Source organism: Nannospalax galili, unplaced genomic scaffold (assembly GCF_000622305.1).
Source record: "Nannospalax galili isolate Female #2095 unplaced genomic scaffold, S.galili_v1.0 scaffold957, whole genome shotgun sequence".
Taxonomy (NCBI): domain Eukaryota; kingdom Metazoa; phylum Chordata; class Mammalia; order Rodentia; family Spalacidae; genus Nannospalax; species Nannospalax galili.
This window is the reverse complement of record NW_008340047.1, coordinates 673,642-691,780: the sequence shown is the minus strand read 5'-3', so window position 1 is coordinate 691,780 and position 18,139 is coordinate 673,642. Positions and strand designations below refer to the sequence as shown.

Sequence of the window (18,139 nt, the reverse complement as noted above, 5' to 3'; positions counted from 1 at the left end):
ATAATGAGACTAACCTCCTGTAAGGGTTATTGCTGGAACTTAGCGACATAGGGTACAAAATGTAGGCTTAGCATCCTTTGTAGCCTTGAGAGTCCTCAGTAAGCCCTGCTCAAAGACTCAGATGCAGGAGGGTCCTGGGGTGCTTGAATTATAAAGAAGATTAGATCCTTGAAAAGTGACTTTGAGCAAGTGGCCCTCTCTTCTCCTCTTCCCTCCTCTTGGCTTTTTAACATGGGTCTTGCTATGTAACCCAGGCTGGCCTGAAACTCGTGATCCTCCTGCCTCAGTCTCTCAAATGCTGAAACTCCCAAGTGTATGTCACCATGTTCAACAAGTAACTTCTTTCCTCTGAGCGTTATTTACATGGGCCATAAGATGAGGATGAAGATACTTGAATCTCTAAGAGATGCTATCGGGAAGGACTGGGATAGGTACATATTGCAAGGGTATGGGAGAAGCAGATTTCATCCCTAATCATCCCAGACCTTTGCTTCTCCGTCTCCCAGCTTGGCAGTCTCCCCTACCCCACTCGCTGGGACAGGTTACATGAGTGGCTAGTTAGGAGTGTGGGCTCTGGGGCTGCCTGGTTCCCTGTCAGCTCTATCAACGCTGTGGACTTGGACGGGTGTGTTAACCTCTCAGTGCCTCATTTTCTTAATCTTTAAACAGTAATAATGTCATCTTGGGAGAGTTCAGGGTTAGGGTTTTTTAATGTGTTATGCTTGATTCACTGTAAGTGCTGTTATTAGTAGTACCTTTCTGGGTTGCCAGAACTTTCTTTTGGGGAGTTGCAGAGCAACATCTCAGAGCGACATCCTCCCTGTGAAGATGTCACTAGGAAAGAATCTAGTTCTTAGATAGCCTACCCCCTTAGGCATCCTGTCCATGGGGGTCTCGCTTGCTGGTTTGAGGAGCATCATATCTGGGACTCAATCCTGCTTCCTAGACCTGCAGCCCTCCTACCACACTCATGCCTGCTACTCACCACTTCAAAGCCAGTAGCCAAGAGCAGAGAGTGTCGGGGAGGAAAATCAGTTTTATTTAAGGGCCACCACTTTTGAGGCTGTCTTCTTCAAAGTTCCGTCTGGGGTCCTCAGATACACAAAACACTTTTAAAGCCAGATGAGGTGGCACATGCCTTTAATCCTAGCACTTGGGAGGCAGAAGCAGACAGATCTCTGTGAGTTCAAGGCCAGCCTTGTCTTCATAGCGAGTTCCAGGCCAACCAAGGCTATATAGTGAGAGACCCTATCTCCCCAAATCGAAACCAAACAAAAATAAAAACTCTTTTATGGAAAGGAAAGGAAGAACAGTAAAATGGTGTGGAGGCAGGATACACTGAGCATCTTTGTTATCTGGGTGCGTGCCCCTCCCTTTTCTTCTGGGCTGGAACAACACAGTTGACCTTGACCTACAGCTAGCTCCTGTGGCTCTTTAGACAAGATGTTATTTGTCTGCAAGAGGAATCTCATGATAGTTTATCGCTCGTCTTAGCTGATGCACCTGCTCAGGAGTAGCAGGAACATAGCACATTCTGATGTTATCTGAGGGTCAGTGGATTCTCTGGCCTCTGCCCAGAGAGAGATGAGCTTACAGTTAGTGTGACAGTCATTCAGCTTTGGCTTCTCCTTACAATTTCAAATGCTGGGAAAAGGGAGGGAATGGTACCTTGCAGAAAGCACAGCAAGGAGTTGAGTTCCCTAGGTCCCTGGGGGCTGGGCTAAGTGGATCCTTCTAGATGCCCAGCTGAGCCCAGTCCTCAGGGTGTGGCTCTGTGTCTAGCGGCCTTGTGGTAGATGGTCAACCTCCCAGACCCACCTGTCTTGATGGGGACAAGTGTGAGGGGTGGACCCTGGAGGTTGGTGGGGCAGCTGAGTCATGCTGAACCCTAGTCCCTGCTGACTCCCCTCTGCTTGGTCACCAACTGGGCATGTGCCAAATAGCTCCAGTTTGATCCACAACCAGTGCCCCCTCATCTATTTTATGACCCAAGACCCTTTTCAGTCTTGTATACCTCTGGTCCTCCAAGTCTTAAATCTTTATTCATATTTCAGAGCCAAGGAAGCAGGTCCAAGGTCCCTGGACAGTCCACAGTGGCAGGAACTGAACCCTGGTCTCCTGACTCTGGGCCCAATCTAGTTTCCATTTGTGTCACATGTGGTTGCTTCCACTGGTGGTAGTGAGCCCCCCATCCTCTGGGGCATTCGAGTTGGTCAGGGAAGGAAGCTGTAGGAGGGACTTGGCGAATCATGAGACCTCTCTTCCAAGCTCTTCCCATCCCTGACCTTTCCCAGAATCACCGGTGACCATGTCTTCCAGAGCCATCAAGTGTTACACAGCACATGGCATGGGTGGTTTAGTGCATCAGGTGATGTCTGTGGGTGACATGATGCCCCTCCACAGCCTTGCTAGTCACCGACTGAGCTTCCCTATTGGTGTACCTGATTGTATCTTCAGGAGGGTCCTGTCAGCATGTGAGGAACTGGGTAAGCGACTGAGGGAAAGCTGGGAGTGAGGGAGGGCGGTGTGGGCCGGAGAGGCAGACACCCACCTGCTGAATCGGGAGTCTTTTCCCAAGCTTGAACTTAGGCAAGGTGTCTGTACCCTGCTGTGCTTCCCCCTCCCACATACCTGCTGTGACATCACCTTGCTAGAGCCCTGGACAATGGACAGGGCAAGAAGGAACCCTGGCCAGGCTCCTCTAAGCTGTACTTAACCCTGCTTGTGATTGCTTGCCCCATCCTCTTTGATTCTCTGCCTTCTCTATACATTTGAGGGCTCTGATGCTAGGATCTGGTCCCTGAACTTGGGTCAGGAGGAGCCAGGACAGCCGTGGTTGGAGAAGGCAGCTGGTGCTTCTCCTTGGAGACCCAGCAGTGGGTGTTAACATGAGCAGGTGTCGCATATCTGTCTCCTTACTTGTGTTTGGGGAACCAGAGTCCAAAGCTATGGTAACTGTGATCAGTGGACAGTGGCACTTGCAGACCACATGAGTGTAGGGGAAGGGTGATCTAACCCCTGTCCCTGGGCTGTGAGGCCTCAGGATTGTGGCTCAATCTTTCTGAGCCTCCATATCCACCCCTCAGTGACCAGAGCAGCTAACACTGTGTTGTGAGGTTGCCAGGGCACAGGCAGCACCACATAGGACAAGGGAGACAGATAGTCAGAGTCCCTGGATTCTTTCCAGTTTTCCCAGCTCTGTGGCCCTGGACAAGCAGCTTCTCTCTGAGCCTGCTTCCCCAGGTGTACGATGGGAAGGAGAGCCCTTCCTTCAGGTGGCAGTGGCAGCGTGAATGCCATGGGGCTCACAGGCATGCCCTCTCCGCCTCATACTAGCTCCCTCCTGTGTGCCTAGTCCTATCTAGTCTTGGGACACAAACACCCTAGCTTCCTACATCCCAAAACCCTCTGGCCACTGACACGTGTCCTTCCCCTTCCTGATCCACCTTGGATTGTCTACAGGAGCCCAGTGGAGGGTGTGGGATTGCAGCAATGCTGTTGTGACCCAGCTTTGTGGGCAAGACTCATTCCTGGGCCCCTTTAGCTCCGGGCCATAGGTGCTTGAGGACTACAGGGTGGTAAATTGCCTGTGTATGGAAAGAAAACCCAGGGTTAGGTGTTGACAGGTGCAAGTGGGATTTCAGACATGTAATCCAGAAGATTTGAGTGTATCTCTGGCCCCAGGGGTTTAGGAAAAGCCTGGGTACTGCAGGACTTATCAGAGCTTTTACTGTGCTGATGTGTGTTGAAGGAAAGTTAGCCTGGAGTTTCTGACCCTCTTCCAGCTCTCATGGTGTGTATGAGCTTGAGATCCGTGCACTGGCCAATCATCTGGCAGAGGTGTGTGTGTGCCCCTCCCCCAGTCAGAGGCTGGGAACAGCTCAGTGCTCTGTCTCCAGAGGGTTTTGGGGTGTAGGAAGCTAGGGTGTTTGTGTTCCAAGACTAGATAGGACTAGGCACACAGGAGGGAGCTAGGGTGAGGTGGAGAGGGCATGCCTGTGAGCCCCAGGGCATTCACAGTACCACTTTCAGCCTGAATCTACAGTATCAGAAAGTGACTTCTGGGAAGATCCTTGGAGGCTGCAGCCTGGCCTAGAGCCCCAGCTCTGTCCCATTTGCTCATTTGTTCAAGCAGCAGCCCTGGGCAGCTGCTGTTGCCACGGCACAGTGCCAGTGTGGGAGTTCAGACGTGCCTAGCAAGCAAGAGGAGACAGCAAACACAGAGGAATGAGAAACAAGCGAATCTCAGGATCACAGTAGATAGGGCTAGGGGCCCTCAAGATAAAACGGGTGCCTAGGAAGATTATTATGGGCACAGAAAACAATTGGAAATGGGGAAATCATAGAGGGCATCTTGGGAATGGGATCATTTGAATTAAGGCCCAAGAAGGCCAGTAAAGGGGAAGGAACATACAGTACCAAGGGGAAAACATGTGCCAAGGCCCTGAGGTGTGCTTGGACAAAAGAATCTAGAGGTATGGGGGGACTTGGAGAATGCAAGGAAGGCAGGAGTGGCAGAAAGTGGGGACCAGAGTGGGGGTCGCTGGCTTGTGTTGACAGCTGTATTGGTCCCTGAGCTTTAGAAGTCTTACAGATACCCAAGTTGCCTTCCTGTTCTCTGCTTCGAAGCATCGTAGACGTCAGTGGGAGTGAGGCTCATCTGTCTACGGGCTCCTGAGTAGCAATGAACTTGTTTGAGGGTTCCCAAGGTTGGAGGTGGGTAGGAGGCTCAGGGTTGCAAGTGGGACTAGGAGGCTGTGCCAGTTTCTTGCTGTAGAGAGTGAGTGCCAAATGTGTGTAAAGGGCCTGTGGTGCTCTCTCCCTAGGTGCCCTGCCAGCTCCTATGAGGCCCAGGGCCCTTTGATCCAACATGGCTGCCTGCCTAGCCAGTGGGCCCTGGAGCCCTTTCTGGAGAGCAGGGGAAGGTCCCCCCATCCCCCAGGCCAGCAACTCCTTTCTTTGCTTTCTTTTCCTCTTCCTCCAGACCCAAAATAGAGCCTGAATAGACCCAAGCTTTGGTAGCAGCGAGACAATAGCAGCCTCCTGACCACAGCAGCTTGTTGGCCCAGGTCCATGGGCCAGAGACACAGGGCTCCTATGCCCAGGGCCCCAGGCCCTGCTGCCTTTCCCAGGGCTTGTGCCAGCCCTTCTACCCCAGGCATAGGATCACCAGGGGTTCCCATTGGGGTTCTGGGGAAGGAGGTATCTCCACCTGACTGAAATCTGGGACTCTGTGTATCCCCTGACTCCAAACATCCTTACTCTGTCCCTATCTGCAGCTGGCTTGGCTATGGAGGCTTTGGGGTCCCTCCTAGCCTTGCCTATTCTTATCTGAAGACAGAGGCCCCTCCCCCAAGGGTGGAGTGTCTTTCTTCTTTGACTCAGTGGGTAGAAAGACTTTAGAGAGGTAAGAGCTGTGTGCTTTTGACAGGAATTGAGCCCCTTGTCCTGGAGGAGACCAAATCAACTTTGGGTGTGTATAATGCTGGGAAGGGGACCATAAGAATGAGATGGATGCATTCCATTCCTCACCCTTCCCAACTAAGTAGCTCTGAGCAAGTCACATCTACTCCCCAGCCTCTAGGGTTCCATCTATAAGATCAGTTCAAAAGGACTCACCATGGAGAGTACTGGGAATAACTTCCAAAATACCAGTGTCATGCCAAGCACACAGTGAGGGTTTAGGAAGACTTGCCTTTCTTCTGGAGCTGGTAAAGAGGAGCCCAGCAGCTTCTGCCCTGACCAGAGAGTACTAGAAAACTCTAGAAGGAAGGCAGGAGGAGCCCCAGCCCAGGGCTGCCACAGTAGAATTATAAATGAGCTGCAGCAATCTGAGAAGGCGTCCAGGAAGATGTAGACTCAAGTTTTGCGGGAAGCATGGCACACATTCTGTTCACTACAACCAGAGGTGGGGGTCTTACAGTGTCCCACCAGACTGGAGGTCAATGCATGGGCTGGCAGCCACCAGATGCTAAACTTAGTCTGGGTCTGGCTCAGAGCAAGTCTGGTTCCTTACATTTTAAAACAATTTGGTTTTAAAGTCATTGTTAAGGGCCAAGTGTGGTGATGCACACATGAATCCCAATACTCAGGCTGAGGCAATAGGACAGTGAGTTCAAGGCTAGCTTGGGCTACACTGCAAGACCTTGTCTCAATTCCCCCATCCTACCTTCCCTGAAGAGTCCATGTGGACAGACTTGAAGATTTCACGCAAAAATGTATGGTTCTGTTTCTCTGAAGAATTTGGACTCTCAGGAACTTTGAGGTCCCTTAAAACAGGCAGCCTGTGGTTCCGCAGAACCCACTCTCTTGACTTTGAGCCCTAGCTATCCTGGCCCAGTCCAGGCAGCCATGGGATGAAAGCACTCCAGGTACCAGAGAAGTTAGGGAGTCCAGTCCGCCAGTCTGAGCTCTAAGCCAGGCAGTGACGTAGTCCCTGCAGCTGCCAACGGTTGCCAAGGGAACGGTTGCCAGGGGCTGCTGTCACCTGCGCCCCTTCCTCCCCCTTGGTGCTGGAGGCCCCGCTTCTCAGCCTGGCTTCCCGCCTGCCCCCTTTGTTTGAAGCTGTAGTAAGGGGGATGGTGATGGCCCCCCAGGCCTCCATGTGACCTCCAACCCCCTTGCACTCTGGGAAAGTGTCCCTTACTGGAGCAGTGTGCTGCCTGCAAACAAGAGAGTCTTCTCTCAGTCACTCTTGTGGCTGGAGGAAGAGGCCAGGTAGGTTCTCCTGTCCTCTCCCTTCTCTCCTCCCTTCCCTTTCTTTCCCTTCTTGCCATCTCCCTTCCTTCCTCCACAGCCCCTTCTTTTTTCACTCCCCTTCACTCATAACCCTTCTCCCCAACAATGACGATGTAGTTAATTAATGCTGGTGGGTTGCCAGGAACTCTGGGGGCCTCATAACTGATCCTCTAAGGGGACTCAAACAGCAGCAGCCTGGAGAGGCACCAGTAAATAGTTGGCAGTGGCCATACGTTCCCTCCCCATCTCTGCCACCCTCCTTCCCTCTGAGGCTGAACATCATTTTTTGAGCCTGGGCTGCAGCCCTGGTCACAGATAGGTCTCTGAGAAGGGCAAGAGGAGGTGCCCAGGCAAGAAGGGCTGGAAACACCACAGTTGTGGGCAAAACCAGAGAGGAGCTGTAATCCACGGTCACCTAGGTAAGTTTGCATAGTCCTCTGACCCGGGACCTTGGGGGAACAGCTGCCAGCTTCATCCAAGAAGACCATTTCACTGTGACTTCTAAAGAGAGGCCCTTACTAGCAGGTGAGCTCTCAAGTCAAAAGCAGGCTTCCTCTGCTGGCCCTGGGGTCCCACCATTCTTCACTTCTCACTGTGTGACCTCCATCAGGTGACTTGACTTCCCAAGGGCATCATGCTCAATGGGTCATGGTACTAGTCTCATGGATTTTTTTTTTTTTTGTCTTTTTTGAGACAGTTTCTCCTTGTAGCCCCAGCTGTCCTGGAACTCGCTATGTAGACCAGGCTGGCCTTGAATTCACAAAGATCTGTCTGCCTCTGCCTCCCAAGTCCTGGGATTAAAGACGTGCACCACCATGCCCAGTCTCATGGATTTTTAAGATTAAATGTGTTAATATAAACCAGTCCTGGTGACTCAGACCCATAATTCCAGCACTCAGGAGGCTGAGGAAAGAGGATTATAAATTTATTGTCAGGCTGGGCTATATAGAGAGACCCTTTCTCAAAACACAAATAGATGTGTTAATTATGCATAGAGAGTTGAATCCCACCCTGTTTCTGAAGTGCTTCCTTGCAGGGACAGGCTCCTGTCTATGGGTGTCACAGAGTGACTAAGGGGCTCTTTGTGTTGGGGATGATGCATGCTCAGGAAGCAGGGAGGGAGCTCTGGGAGGGGGTTCTTAGAGGGGGCTCTATCCCTTACCCATAGGGGCTTTAGACCTGGCCTTAGTCAGAAGCTGCTGGCTTTGTATGCCCAGGGGGCATCTGGGCCCTGGAGGAGGAGGAAAGGGAGGGTTGGTAGCCTTGGGAACAGAAAGATTCTACAGTCTACAGATGGGCATTCTGTCTGGCCGCAGCCCCCAGAAAGCCAGCGAATGGCAGTTGGGTTGGCCTTGAAGGCCTGGCCTTGGGCAAATGCAAAAAGCAGATGGGAAAGGGGAACTTCAGGCAGACACCGGAGACTGCTGTGGTCTGAAAGGGAAGAGAGTCTGGCTGTCTAGGCATCCTCTTTGCCCCTCACTGCCAGCTCACAGGTAAGGCCTACCTTCACCTGCAGGTACCCTAAACTTGTTTGGGTAACAAGCAGGAGGCAGGGATCATAGTCACCCATTTGAAAGAGGAGGAAACTGAGGACCAGAGAGGATAAGCGTAGTCTAGAGCTCCAGGCCAGGTGGCTGCAGAGCTCATCTGGCCCTGTGCCTGTAACTCCTGTCATCCTACCCTACCATGGAAGGAGTGTTTCCTAGGCAGATGCTGGCTGTGTGTACCTGTCCTAGAGACTGGTTGAAGTGGCTCCTTGGACAGGGAGACACTTGCCTTGACCTTGTCTGGCTCAGAACACCCATGGTCAAGAAGCTGACCAGGATAGGCACCAGAGTCATGGGCTGCCCAAGCCCTGGCCAACACTGGGCTAATTCTGGGGAGCAGGCATGGGCCCCTCAGCATTCTCCTACCTCCTTCTTCCTTATCTTCTAAAGCTCTCCAGGTAGCACCCAAATTCAACCAGACTTTGAGAGTCAACCCCCTCCCCAAGCTCCTGAGCCCTTGTACTCTTGCTGTCCCCACTCTGTCCTTTCTGACATCCCCACTGTCTTAGCCACTGGAAGTTAGGGCATGGACCCAGCTGGCTGGGGTAGACTATAATGGAATGGGCCACTTGGGGACAGGCCTAGCACTCCTTCCCCTTTTCCCCAGGAGCTGGTGCTGCCAGTGAAGGGAAGTGGGATGGACCTGAATATGGCCCAAGCTCACAGGGGACCTGTCGCCTGGAAGTGTCAGAGATGGTGACGATTGGCCCTGGGGACCACTGCAGTCTAAATGGCTCCAGTGGCCCATCTTGTGCTGGCTAATAGCCTTGGGGACAGCTCAGAGGGGTCGTGAAGAGGGTGGAGACTCTGTGTGTGTACGTGTGTATTCACATAAGTATATGTGGGAGCCTGCCCATGCACACATATATTCCTGTAGGCTTCTATCTGTGTAGTGTCAAGATATCTGAGAGCTTTTCATGATCACAACAGGTGTCCGTGCTGAAAAGTTTCTGTCATTGAGTGGGAAGTGGCTCCAACAAACTGTGTGTGTTCCTTCTTGTTTTTTTTGAGCTGTAGCCCCATCTGGCCTGGAACTCACTATGTAGACCAGGTTGGCCTTGAACTCACAGAGATCCACCTGCCTTTGCCTCTTGAGTGCTGGGAATAAAGGCATGCGCCACCATGCCTGGCATGTGGTTCCTTCTTGCAGGACTTATCAGAGTCTTTGCTGTGCTAAAGGATAAGAGAAAGCAGGGCCCAAAGGTCTCTCTAATTGGAGGATGAGTGGCAAGATCCCTCACGGTAAAGTCATGGAGACTCAGCAGAGGGACTGGACGCCATGGGCTTTGAGGTTAGGCGGACTTGGGTTAAGCCATGATTCCTCACGTGCTGTATGCTCTCAGTCCTGATGTAAGTCCTTTGGATTTCAAGTTCTTTGAATAAGCACTGTTTTCAGAGCTCCTGGGAGGCTGGTGGGACTATTGGGTGTTGTGAAGATTGGGCCAGTAGGATGTGGCAAGAGCTCTGCAGGCACTGGCACTGAGTGCTTTCTGGAGGGGACCTGGATTCCAGAGTCCCCTTCACTGTCCTAAATAGACCCATATTGAGATCCATACACTTTCAGCTACCTGCTGGCCACCCCAGAGCTGTGAAGGAGATGGAGACCTAAGCCCAGGACCCTGGGCCTGTCACAAACATGTCCCAAGTTAATACCACAAAAAAGAGGACCTGTGTGCAAGGGGAGAAAAGAGAGTATCCAAGGCCACCTGGACCCTGCTCAGTGATGGGCCCTTGGCCTTGTTAGGGCCTGGCTCCAGGTGCAGGAGACTGCAGGGTGGCTGGTTACTGAGCCCTTGAAGTCTGTTGTGCTCTCAGGCCCTCTGCTGGACTGGCATGCAGTGCCCACATCTCTCCTTCCTCAGTTTCCCATGGGGCAGGGCTGGCAGAGGGTGTTATGGCCCATGGACTTGGATGGAAGCCACAGGGAGGCCTGTGTCAACTGCACAGTCCCATAGCAAGGCATGAATGTCAGCCAGGCCAGCACTCAAGAAGCTGAGGCAGGAGGATTGCTGTGTGTTTAAGGCCAGCCTGGATTCAGTGTGGGATCCTGTCTCACAAATAAATAAAACAAACAAAAATGAGCCTTTCCCTAGTGGGCAAGGCTTGGGCATCACCAACCTCCAGGGCAGGGGCTAGTTTGGTTTTTAGTATCATGCAGTTTAGACAGATTCCAGAAGGTTGAAGTCACTGTGGTGCCCGGTGACCCCAGAACACCTTCTCAGTGGGAGGCAGGCATTACCTTCCTTGGTTATCAGTCACCCAATTGTGGAGTTGGGGCAGATGGAACAGTGTGGGGCTCAGCATTTGTAAGCCATGTGCTCAGGAGCTGAGGACATAGTCACGTGAGCTCTGGCTCAGCTGGGGAGGCATCCCTGGGTCTAGCAGGCATCTCCTTTGAGCAGCTGTGTATGTGCTGCTTCTAAGTAGGGAGTTTTACCAATAGCCAAGCCTGGAAAGTACTGGAGGGAGAATTTTCTGAGCTTGAGGCTGCACTTGAGAGCCTCTGCCCACCTCATGTACCTCCACTCTGGCCTCAGAGATGTGTCCAAGCCCCCTACTCTAGCTCCCTCCATCCCACCCCAGCCTTCTTTACCTTCCTCGTTGTCCCCTTGCATGCTCATGGGCATGCACACTGGGACACAGGACCTGTGTATGCACCGTTTTGCATGCTGACGCACTGCAGGTCCCTGTCCTCCCCTGTCCCTTCCCTGAGCCTCTGTAACTCTCCAGAGTGTCCACAGCCCTGTGTGGGAGAGTGGCTGATGCCAAGCTGAGATCTCTCCTCAACCTCCCCAGACAGGCCCTGGGTTGACAGGAGGCTCAGACCCAGAGCCTGGCATGGTGGCTTCTTCCTTCCTCCTCTGGGCTGTCTTCCTCTTCTGGAAGTCCTGTGGGAGCTACTCAGATGACCAGCATCCGGCTAAATGCATCCTCGTCATGGGAAGGAACGGGAATTGGGGGAGCAGGATTCCACTGCCCCCGGTACAGGTTCTGCCCTTTCCCAGTCAAGTGACAGCAGAACAGGCTCCCACCCGGCCTGATATTCCCCAGGCCTAACTACTGCGCACCCATAGTTCCCAAGTGTGGCCTTTCAGTCATTAGAACCTGCTGAAGCTAGCCTCTGAGGCTCACTCAAGTTGAGAGGCACAGGGCCTGGGGTATGTCTTTTGAAGCATCATCCCAAGGCTGATCCTAGCATACAGGCAGGTTTGGTGATGTCTGATGGAACTAGCTCTTGACAGGGAGTTATACAATTGAATGTGACTGGGGGAGGCTGGATACTCTGATGGGCATGCACAGGGATCAGAAGCTTCTTGGAGGGCATGTCTCTATCTTGTCAAAGGTGAGCTTGAAGGTCACAGTGGAAGGCTGCCATTCAGAGCCCAGGATAACCCAGCAAGGCCTGGGCTGTGACCCCAGTGGGTGCAAAGGAGAGAGGGCAGGAGGGGGACCAGGTCCCATTGGACATACGAGAAGTGACCACTTGGGAAGGGTTAACCCAGCTCTCTCAGTCCCAGTCATTCAACTTCCACCTCCCTCCTCGGAGGAAATGGATTTTCCAGGAGCTGGGGCCGAGCTGGCCATGACTCTGTGACACAGCTCTGCACAGGATGGCAGAGGAAGTGACTCAGACCCTGGGGGAGAAAGTGAGCCCTGGGGCTGCTGCCCATCAAGAGAGAGGGCAGGGCTAGGTCCAGCTGGAGCCCCTTTCCCAGCAGTTAGCCAGAGGGGGCATAGGGGTGTCTTGGCTCACACAGTCCTGGCTGCCCTCTGTCCTGGGGACCCCTGGGGACCCGAGATGGTCCCCATTGTATCAGGCTGGATCAGCTTGTTCTATTCTCTGTGTGTTTACGGAAGGCTGAGGTCAAGGGTGGCTGGTCCGGAAGGGGAGATGGAGGTAGGGGCTCCTCCTGGGGGCGCTGCCCTACACCCTCTCTCCAGGCCAGACTCGCCTATGTGCCTGTGATTTCCACAGCTCCCACTTCTCTCTCCTCTTTGGGGTACCCCAAGCTAAGGGGTTATATGCCTCAGGGACCTTTACCAATGTAGCTGGGCCTTAAGGGGAGGGCTTGGCACCAGCTCCATGTGCTCTTGGGAGAGATGGCTTTTCTCCAGCCTCAGTTTCTATTTCTGTAAAATGGCAAGCCTGTGGGACTTGGGTCAGGCTCTAGATGTTTGGATGAGGCTGCTGACCCCCTCTCAATGACTCCTCTGCCTTTAAACAGCATATAGGTAGTGACACAATCTTGCTGTGGCCTGGTACTTGATACTAAGATGTATGATGGCTGAGGGCAATCTGCTTTACTGTTCACCTGCATAGGCCAGAGTCGGTCCCCCGTCTTCTCTGGGGCTCATGGATGGGCCCCTGCTTCTGGGATTTGATTTCTAGAACACAGGGGCTCCTCTTTCCTGGCTGGTCCAGGTAGCAGACCTTAGGATGCTTGTAGGAAACACTGGGGGCCCCAATCATAGGTACAGCCTGTGCTCTTTGGGATGTGGAGCTGGGTAGCAGGTGCACACATGTGGGCAGCCCTAGGAGAAGCATAGGCAGGGATGTGTGGCACTAAGTGAACAAGCAGGACAGTGCCCTCTCTGGCTCACCTGGATGTCCCTTCCTTGTATGCAGAGCCCTCCCCCCTTGCTCTTGGGGGTCTGTGACACTTAGGGCCAACTAGGAGGAGGGAAGTTTTCTGGGTGGAGTCACAGACTTCCCTGCTCTGCCCGGAAGGGAGGCTCATGTTCCAGGAATTTCCCCTGAAGTGCTCTGGAGACTGAGCTGGCCACTTGCATAGGACTAGGAAGCAGGGGATGGTGAGTTGGGGGGAGGGGTATCAGGGACAGGCACACTCTGGTCAGAAGGTACACAGAGACAATCTGACTTCTGAGGTGCCTGCTGTGTGCGACCCTGGTCCCCCTCTATGTGATGGCCCCCCATTGGAGATGGCGAATGGGAATAGTCCTATTCCCACAATGACATTTGAGGTAGGCTTAATTTGTGATCTTCTTTAGAGGTGAAGGAAATGAAGCCCAGAGATGGTGAGGAAGTAGCCCAAGGACACATAGCTAGTAAGTGTGGGAGCTGAGATTTGAACCCAGGTAATCTGGCTTCAGAGTACATTCCTCTGGCTAAAGGTAGCCAAAAGGGATCCAAGCAACCCCTCCTCACCAAACCCCAAGAATGTAGATGGGGACAGTTGTCCTTAGTGTGGCTGCACACAACAAGGGTGGAATAGAGAGGTGGCTGGGATGTTGGCCCCCCATTTGCGTTTGATCCCCTCCATGGGTCCCCAGGGCGCCACAGCCTTATTTGTGCCCCTTTGTTCTGGGTGTGCTTTTCCTTTCCTACCTCTTTTGCTCAAGAGCCAATTTGGGAGGGTTGATGTGAGACAGATCTGCCCCGTCTCAGGCCCTGTCTGCTGACAGGGGTGGCTCACCTTGAGAGGCACATGAGTCCTGGCCAGCTGTGTGACCTCATGAAGTCACTGGCCTTCTCTGGGCCTCAGATCCAAACATAAATGGAGATTGGACCAGATTCTCAAAGTGATTTGTGAGCTTCAAGTCTATGGGTGGAGGCAGTGATCAAACCAAGGGGTCTACCTAGAAGTGACATTTGGACTGGGGGTTGGATAGAGAGAAAGAAGGAAAATGGCTGGGGGCGGTGTTCTGGTCTGACCCCAGATATTGGGCTTCCTTCTGCTGCTCCGAAGTGGCAGAAAGCAGTTTGACAAAGATAATAGGAAAAACTTAAGCTCCCAGCATAGGAAACAGTAGCATTTCCCCAAACTTTCCTCCTTTCAGAAGCCCCATGATGTCTCAGCACCATATTAGGACTATGGACCTGTGATTATCCCCCAAGACCTGGGAAATCAGGGTTCTGTTTCTCATGTTTGGGTATGGAGCTTTCACTTGAGGGACCAGGGTGCCTGAAGTGAGGCTGGCCCAGGTAAGAGACAACTAGATCCTACTTGGGCCACCTAGATCTCCAGTGCTGAGTGCAAAGGCCTCTTCTTCCAGGATGCCCTCCTAGATTCCTCCCAAGCTTGGGCTCCTTGTGTGTCCTAAGTACCCAGGCTTTCCTTTGCCTGGCTTGTGGCAGATGACTGTATCTGTCACTATGATCAGACATAGTTCCCCACAGGCCGACAGATGGCAGTTAGGTATGTCAGCACCCAGCTTGGTCACTAGGCCAGCTGCAAGGGCCAAGCCATCTCTTTTTTAGTATCTAGCATGACAGTCCTTCAGGCAGGGGAAGTTCCTGGCCTCCAAGTGTTTTTAGGCAAATTAAATAACTTGGGTCTCCATTCCCCATGTGTGAAGAGGGTCAGCAATGGCACCCATCCTCCAGATTGGTGTGAGGTTCATCAGGTGAGGTTGGAGAAGCATCCAGGCTGGTAGCCAGCTAATAGTTGTCCTTGGAGTCCTAGGAGTAAGCATAGCTGATCCTCATGGGGCAGGGCCACATGGAGAAGGCCACCACCCCTCTGCTCCAGCTCTCCACCCCCCACAACCATGGTGGCTGGTTTCCCCGGGTGGGCATGATGGAAATCACCTTGTCCTTATAGTTCCTTTAAAGGGCAACCATGGCCACACTGAACCTTCTAGTCGTCTGTCCTTCAGCCTTTCGGCTGCAGCCTGTATACCAGGCACTGTCACTGGGGACCACCAGGATCCCCCTGGCTGACCGAGGAGGGACTGACTATGCCAGCCTGTAGGGGAAGAAAGGGCCCAGGCAACAGGGGCAACCAAAGGCAGTTAGGACTGATCCCCAGGCTGGCTTCTGGTAGCTGGGCCTCAGGGACTGTGATATGGGTTCCTTGGGGAGAACTCTGGCAGCCCTGCATCTCCTTCAGGCCTGCCAGAGCTGAGGCAGTGGCTGCAGGAAGTTTCTAGACAAAACTATCCTATTACTTCTGGAACCCTCTGTGGGCTACGTATACTGTGACACAGCAGCAAAATGCAGGGAGGAGATGGCTCTCCCGCCTTAAAATTTTTTTAAATTTGTTTTTATTTTATGTGTACAAATATTAGGCCTGCATGTATATGTGTACTTGTATTGTGCAGTGCCTGTGGAGGACAGAAGAGGGTGTTGGATACCCTGGAACTGGAGTTTCAGGTGGTTGTTAGCTGCCATGTGGGTTCTGGGAATTGAACTTGGGTCTTCTGCAAGAACTGCTAGCTCTCTTAATTACTGAGCCATTCCAACCCCTCCCTCTCCCTCTTGATGGTCCCTTTACCTCATGACACTCAGCCTCTGGCCACTTTGGGGACGCCCATGGCCATTTCTGCACAGCCGCCAGCCTTGTACTGCACCCATGTGCTGGCCTTGTACTGTGGTGCTGGCTTGGCCACCCCTGGTCCTAATATTCTTGCTTGCTCTTGCAGGTGGTGACAGCTCAGGGTGGCTTCCAGGGAACAATGGCTGTCCAGGTGCACAGGGCACTCTTCCTTCTGAGTCTGATCTGTCTGACTCAAGGTAAGCTCCCTTGGGGGCCCTGGGACTATTGTGACTTTTGTTCAATATCCCCATGTCTAGGGTAATTGCCAGCATGTTTGCTGACCTTTTGGGGCAGGAATGGGTCTGCAAATAGAGTTTAGCTGGTTCAGGGCACCTTAGAGGAAATGAAGGCACCCCTTCCTTCTGGATATGGCCCACAAAGCACAGCTTGGGGTGGGGAGCACGAAGTAGATTTTAGCCTCTCTTGCCTTTTCAGGAAGCATTGTTTATTTATTTACTTTTGTTTTATGTGTATGAGTGCTTTGCCTGCATGTATGTAAGTGTACCACATAAGTGTAATACCCACAGAGGTCAGAAGAAGGCATCAGAGTCCCTGGAACTGGAGTTACAGAGGGTTGTTAGCTGCCATGTGAGTGCAGAGAGAACCAAACCTTGGTCCTCTGCAAGAGCAGCCAGTGCTCTTAACCACTGAGCCATCTCTCCAGGCCCCTGGGGAGCGTTCTTGAGCAGTGCACACGTGTGCAACAGTATATGTCATTAAGTGCTTCAGTGCTATTAAACTGTGCTTTTGCTTTGGAAATCATTCTCTTTTCAGTTCTCTTGTTTCATATTTTGAAACTAGTAATTTTTGCACACGATAGACACTGTTGTAGACCCTTAAAGTGTGCTGCTTTGGAATGTGTGGGAGTCCCAGATCTTGTCCCTCCCTGGCCAGGTGGCTGGTCCCAGCTATAGTCTTTGCCTCGTCAGGTGCCCATGGTGTCAGTCCCCGGGAAGACTTCCGCTTCTGCGGCCAGAGGAACCAGACACAGCTGAGCAAGCTTCATTACGACCAGTCTCCAAAGCTGCACATCGTTGTGTGGAACACGGAGGAGACCCTCACGATCCGTGCCCCTTTCCCTGCTGCCCATGAGGTCTCTTGGGAGCTCCCAGAGCGCAGAGGTCTCTATCACTTCTGCCTCTACTGGAGCCGCCACACCGGGAAGCTCCACCTGCGCTATGGCAAGCAGGACTACGTGCTGAGCAGCCGGGCCTCCAGCCTCCTCTGCTTCCGGAACCAGGAGCAGAGCCGGGAGCAGGGAGCCCCACTCTTCGCCACATCTGTCAGCTCCTGGTGGAGCCCGCAGAACACCAGCCTGCCTGGGGCTCCCAGTTTCACCTTCTCCTTCCACAGTAAGGACGGAGAAGTAGTTGGGGGTGGGAATGGGGGCGCTGACGGAGGGCATTCTGGGGAGGACCTGGATTCTGATGGACAGGTCACCAAACCCAGGCATCCTCCAGTAGTAGGTAGCCATGGAAGGTGTCTGAGGAAGGGAGGAGTGGAAGCCAAGGAGAGCTTCTGGAAGCTCTGTGGCAGAGCAGGGGTGCAAGAAGGTGAAGCTGTGTAGCAGGTACCACAGGGACTTCATCAGCCCCTCTATGGACTGTTTGTCCCTGTCATTGAAATGGACGATGTCCCTTCAGTGATTAGGAGAGTGCTTTAGTTTCTTTTCCTGTTGCTGTGATAGAATACCCTGATGAAAGCAACCTAAGAGAGAAAAGGTTTATTTTGGATGTCAGTTCTAAAGTACAGTCCATCATGGTCAGGATGTCCTGGTGGTGGGAGCTTGAGGCAGCTGGTTGCATACACAGTCAGGGAGCAGCAAGCCATGGTCACTGGAGCTCAGCTAGCTTCCTCTTAAGTCCAGGGAATGGTGCCCTCATTTAGGATGAGTGTTCTCACCTCAGTTAACCTAATCAAGATAACCCCTCCCAGGCCTGTCCAGAGGCTAACCTGATCTAGATAGCCCCTAACAGATATGCCTAAAGGCTTGTGTTCTAGGTGATTCTAGAGTCTGTCAAGTAGATAATCAATATTAACCATCATAGAGAGAGAGGAATTGGAAGAGCTTATTACTTACAGGTTCTATGGGTGTACACACACACACACACACACACACACACACACACGCACGCACGCACGCACGTCAGGATGTGGGAGTGGGGGACAGTGCAAATTCAACAGATGGGCACCAGCTGCTGGCTGGGGCTTTTGCTGGGTCCCAGGCTGGTTCTGGATAGATGCTTGTGGTCTGCTTTAGATGGAGGGTGACCGCTGACCTGAGTTCCTGGTCACTGTGCCATCGGCACAGCTTGTGTGGGGTGTGGGGCTTGGGACCAGCAGCCCAAGCGGTTTCCAGTTGTCCCATGGGGAGATGAAGCAGATATCTCAACAGCTGCACTGGAGACCTGGAGCCAGCTGGAGCACTAGAAAATGTCAGCATTGACATAGCCAGTCTCCAGCCACTAGAAGGTCCAGCTGTAGTCAAAGTGCAGGGGCTGGAGAGATGACTCAGTGGTTAAGAGCACTTGCTGCTCTTGCAGAGGACCCAAGTTTGTTTCCCAGCACCCATATCGG

At 52.7% G+C, this 18,139-nt stretch overlaps 1 protein-coding gene across 7 annotated transcripts in view; it reads left to right on the top strand.

Annotated features, from left to right (window-relative positions):
• Adgrg1 (adhesion G protein-coupled receptor G1) overlaps positions 1–18,139 on the top strand; it is a 39,448-nt gene that overhangs the window by 11,608 nt on the left and 9,701 nt on the right. For 3 of the 7 annotated variants that reach the window (XM_017798625.2, XM_008834884.3, XM_029564399.1), the window contains exons 2-3: positions 15,669–15,759; positions 16,492–16,914. In XM_017798625.2, the coding sequence (XP_017654114.1) occupies positions 15,702–15,759; positions 16,492–16,914 (481 nt within the window). In that variant the 5' untranslated portion in view covers positions 15,669–15,701. Of the gene's footprint in view, positions 1–6,630; positions 6,718–7,051; positions 7,158–7,215; positions 7,264–8,172; positions 8,232–15,668; positions 15,760–16,491; positions 16,915–18,139 lie in introns of those variants that run through there. The other 4 variants (XM_008834882.3, XM_008834883.3, XM_008834886.3 and 1 more) reach the window with 4 other exon arrangements.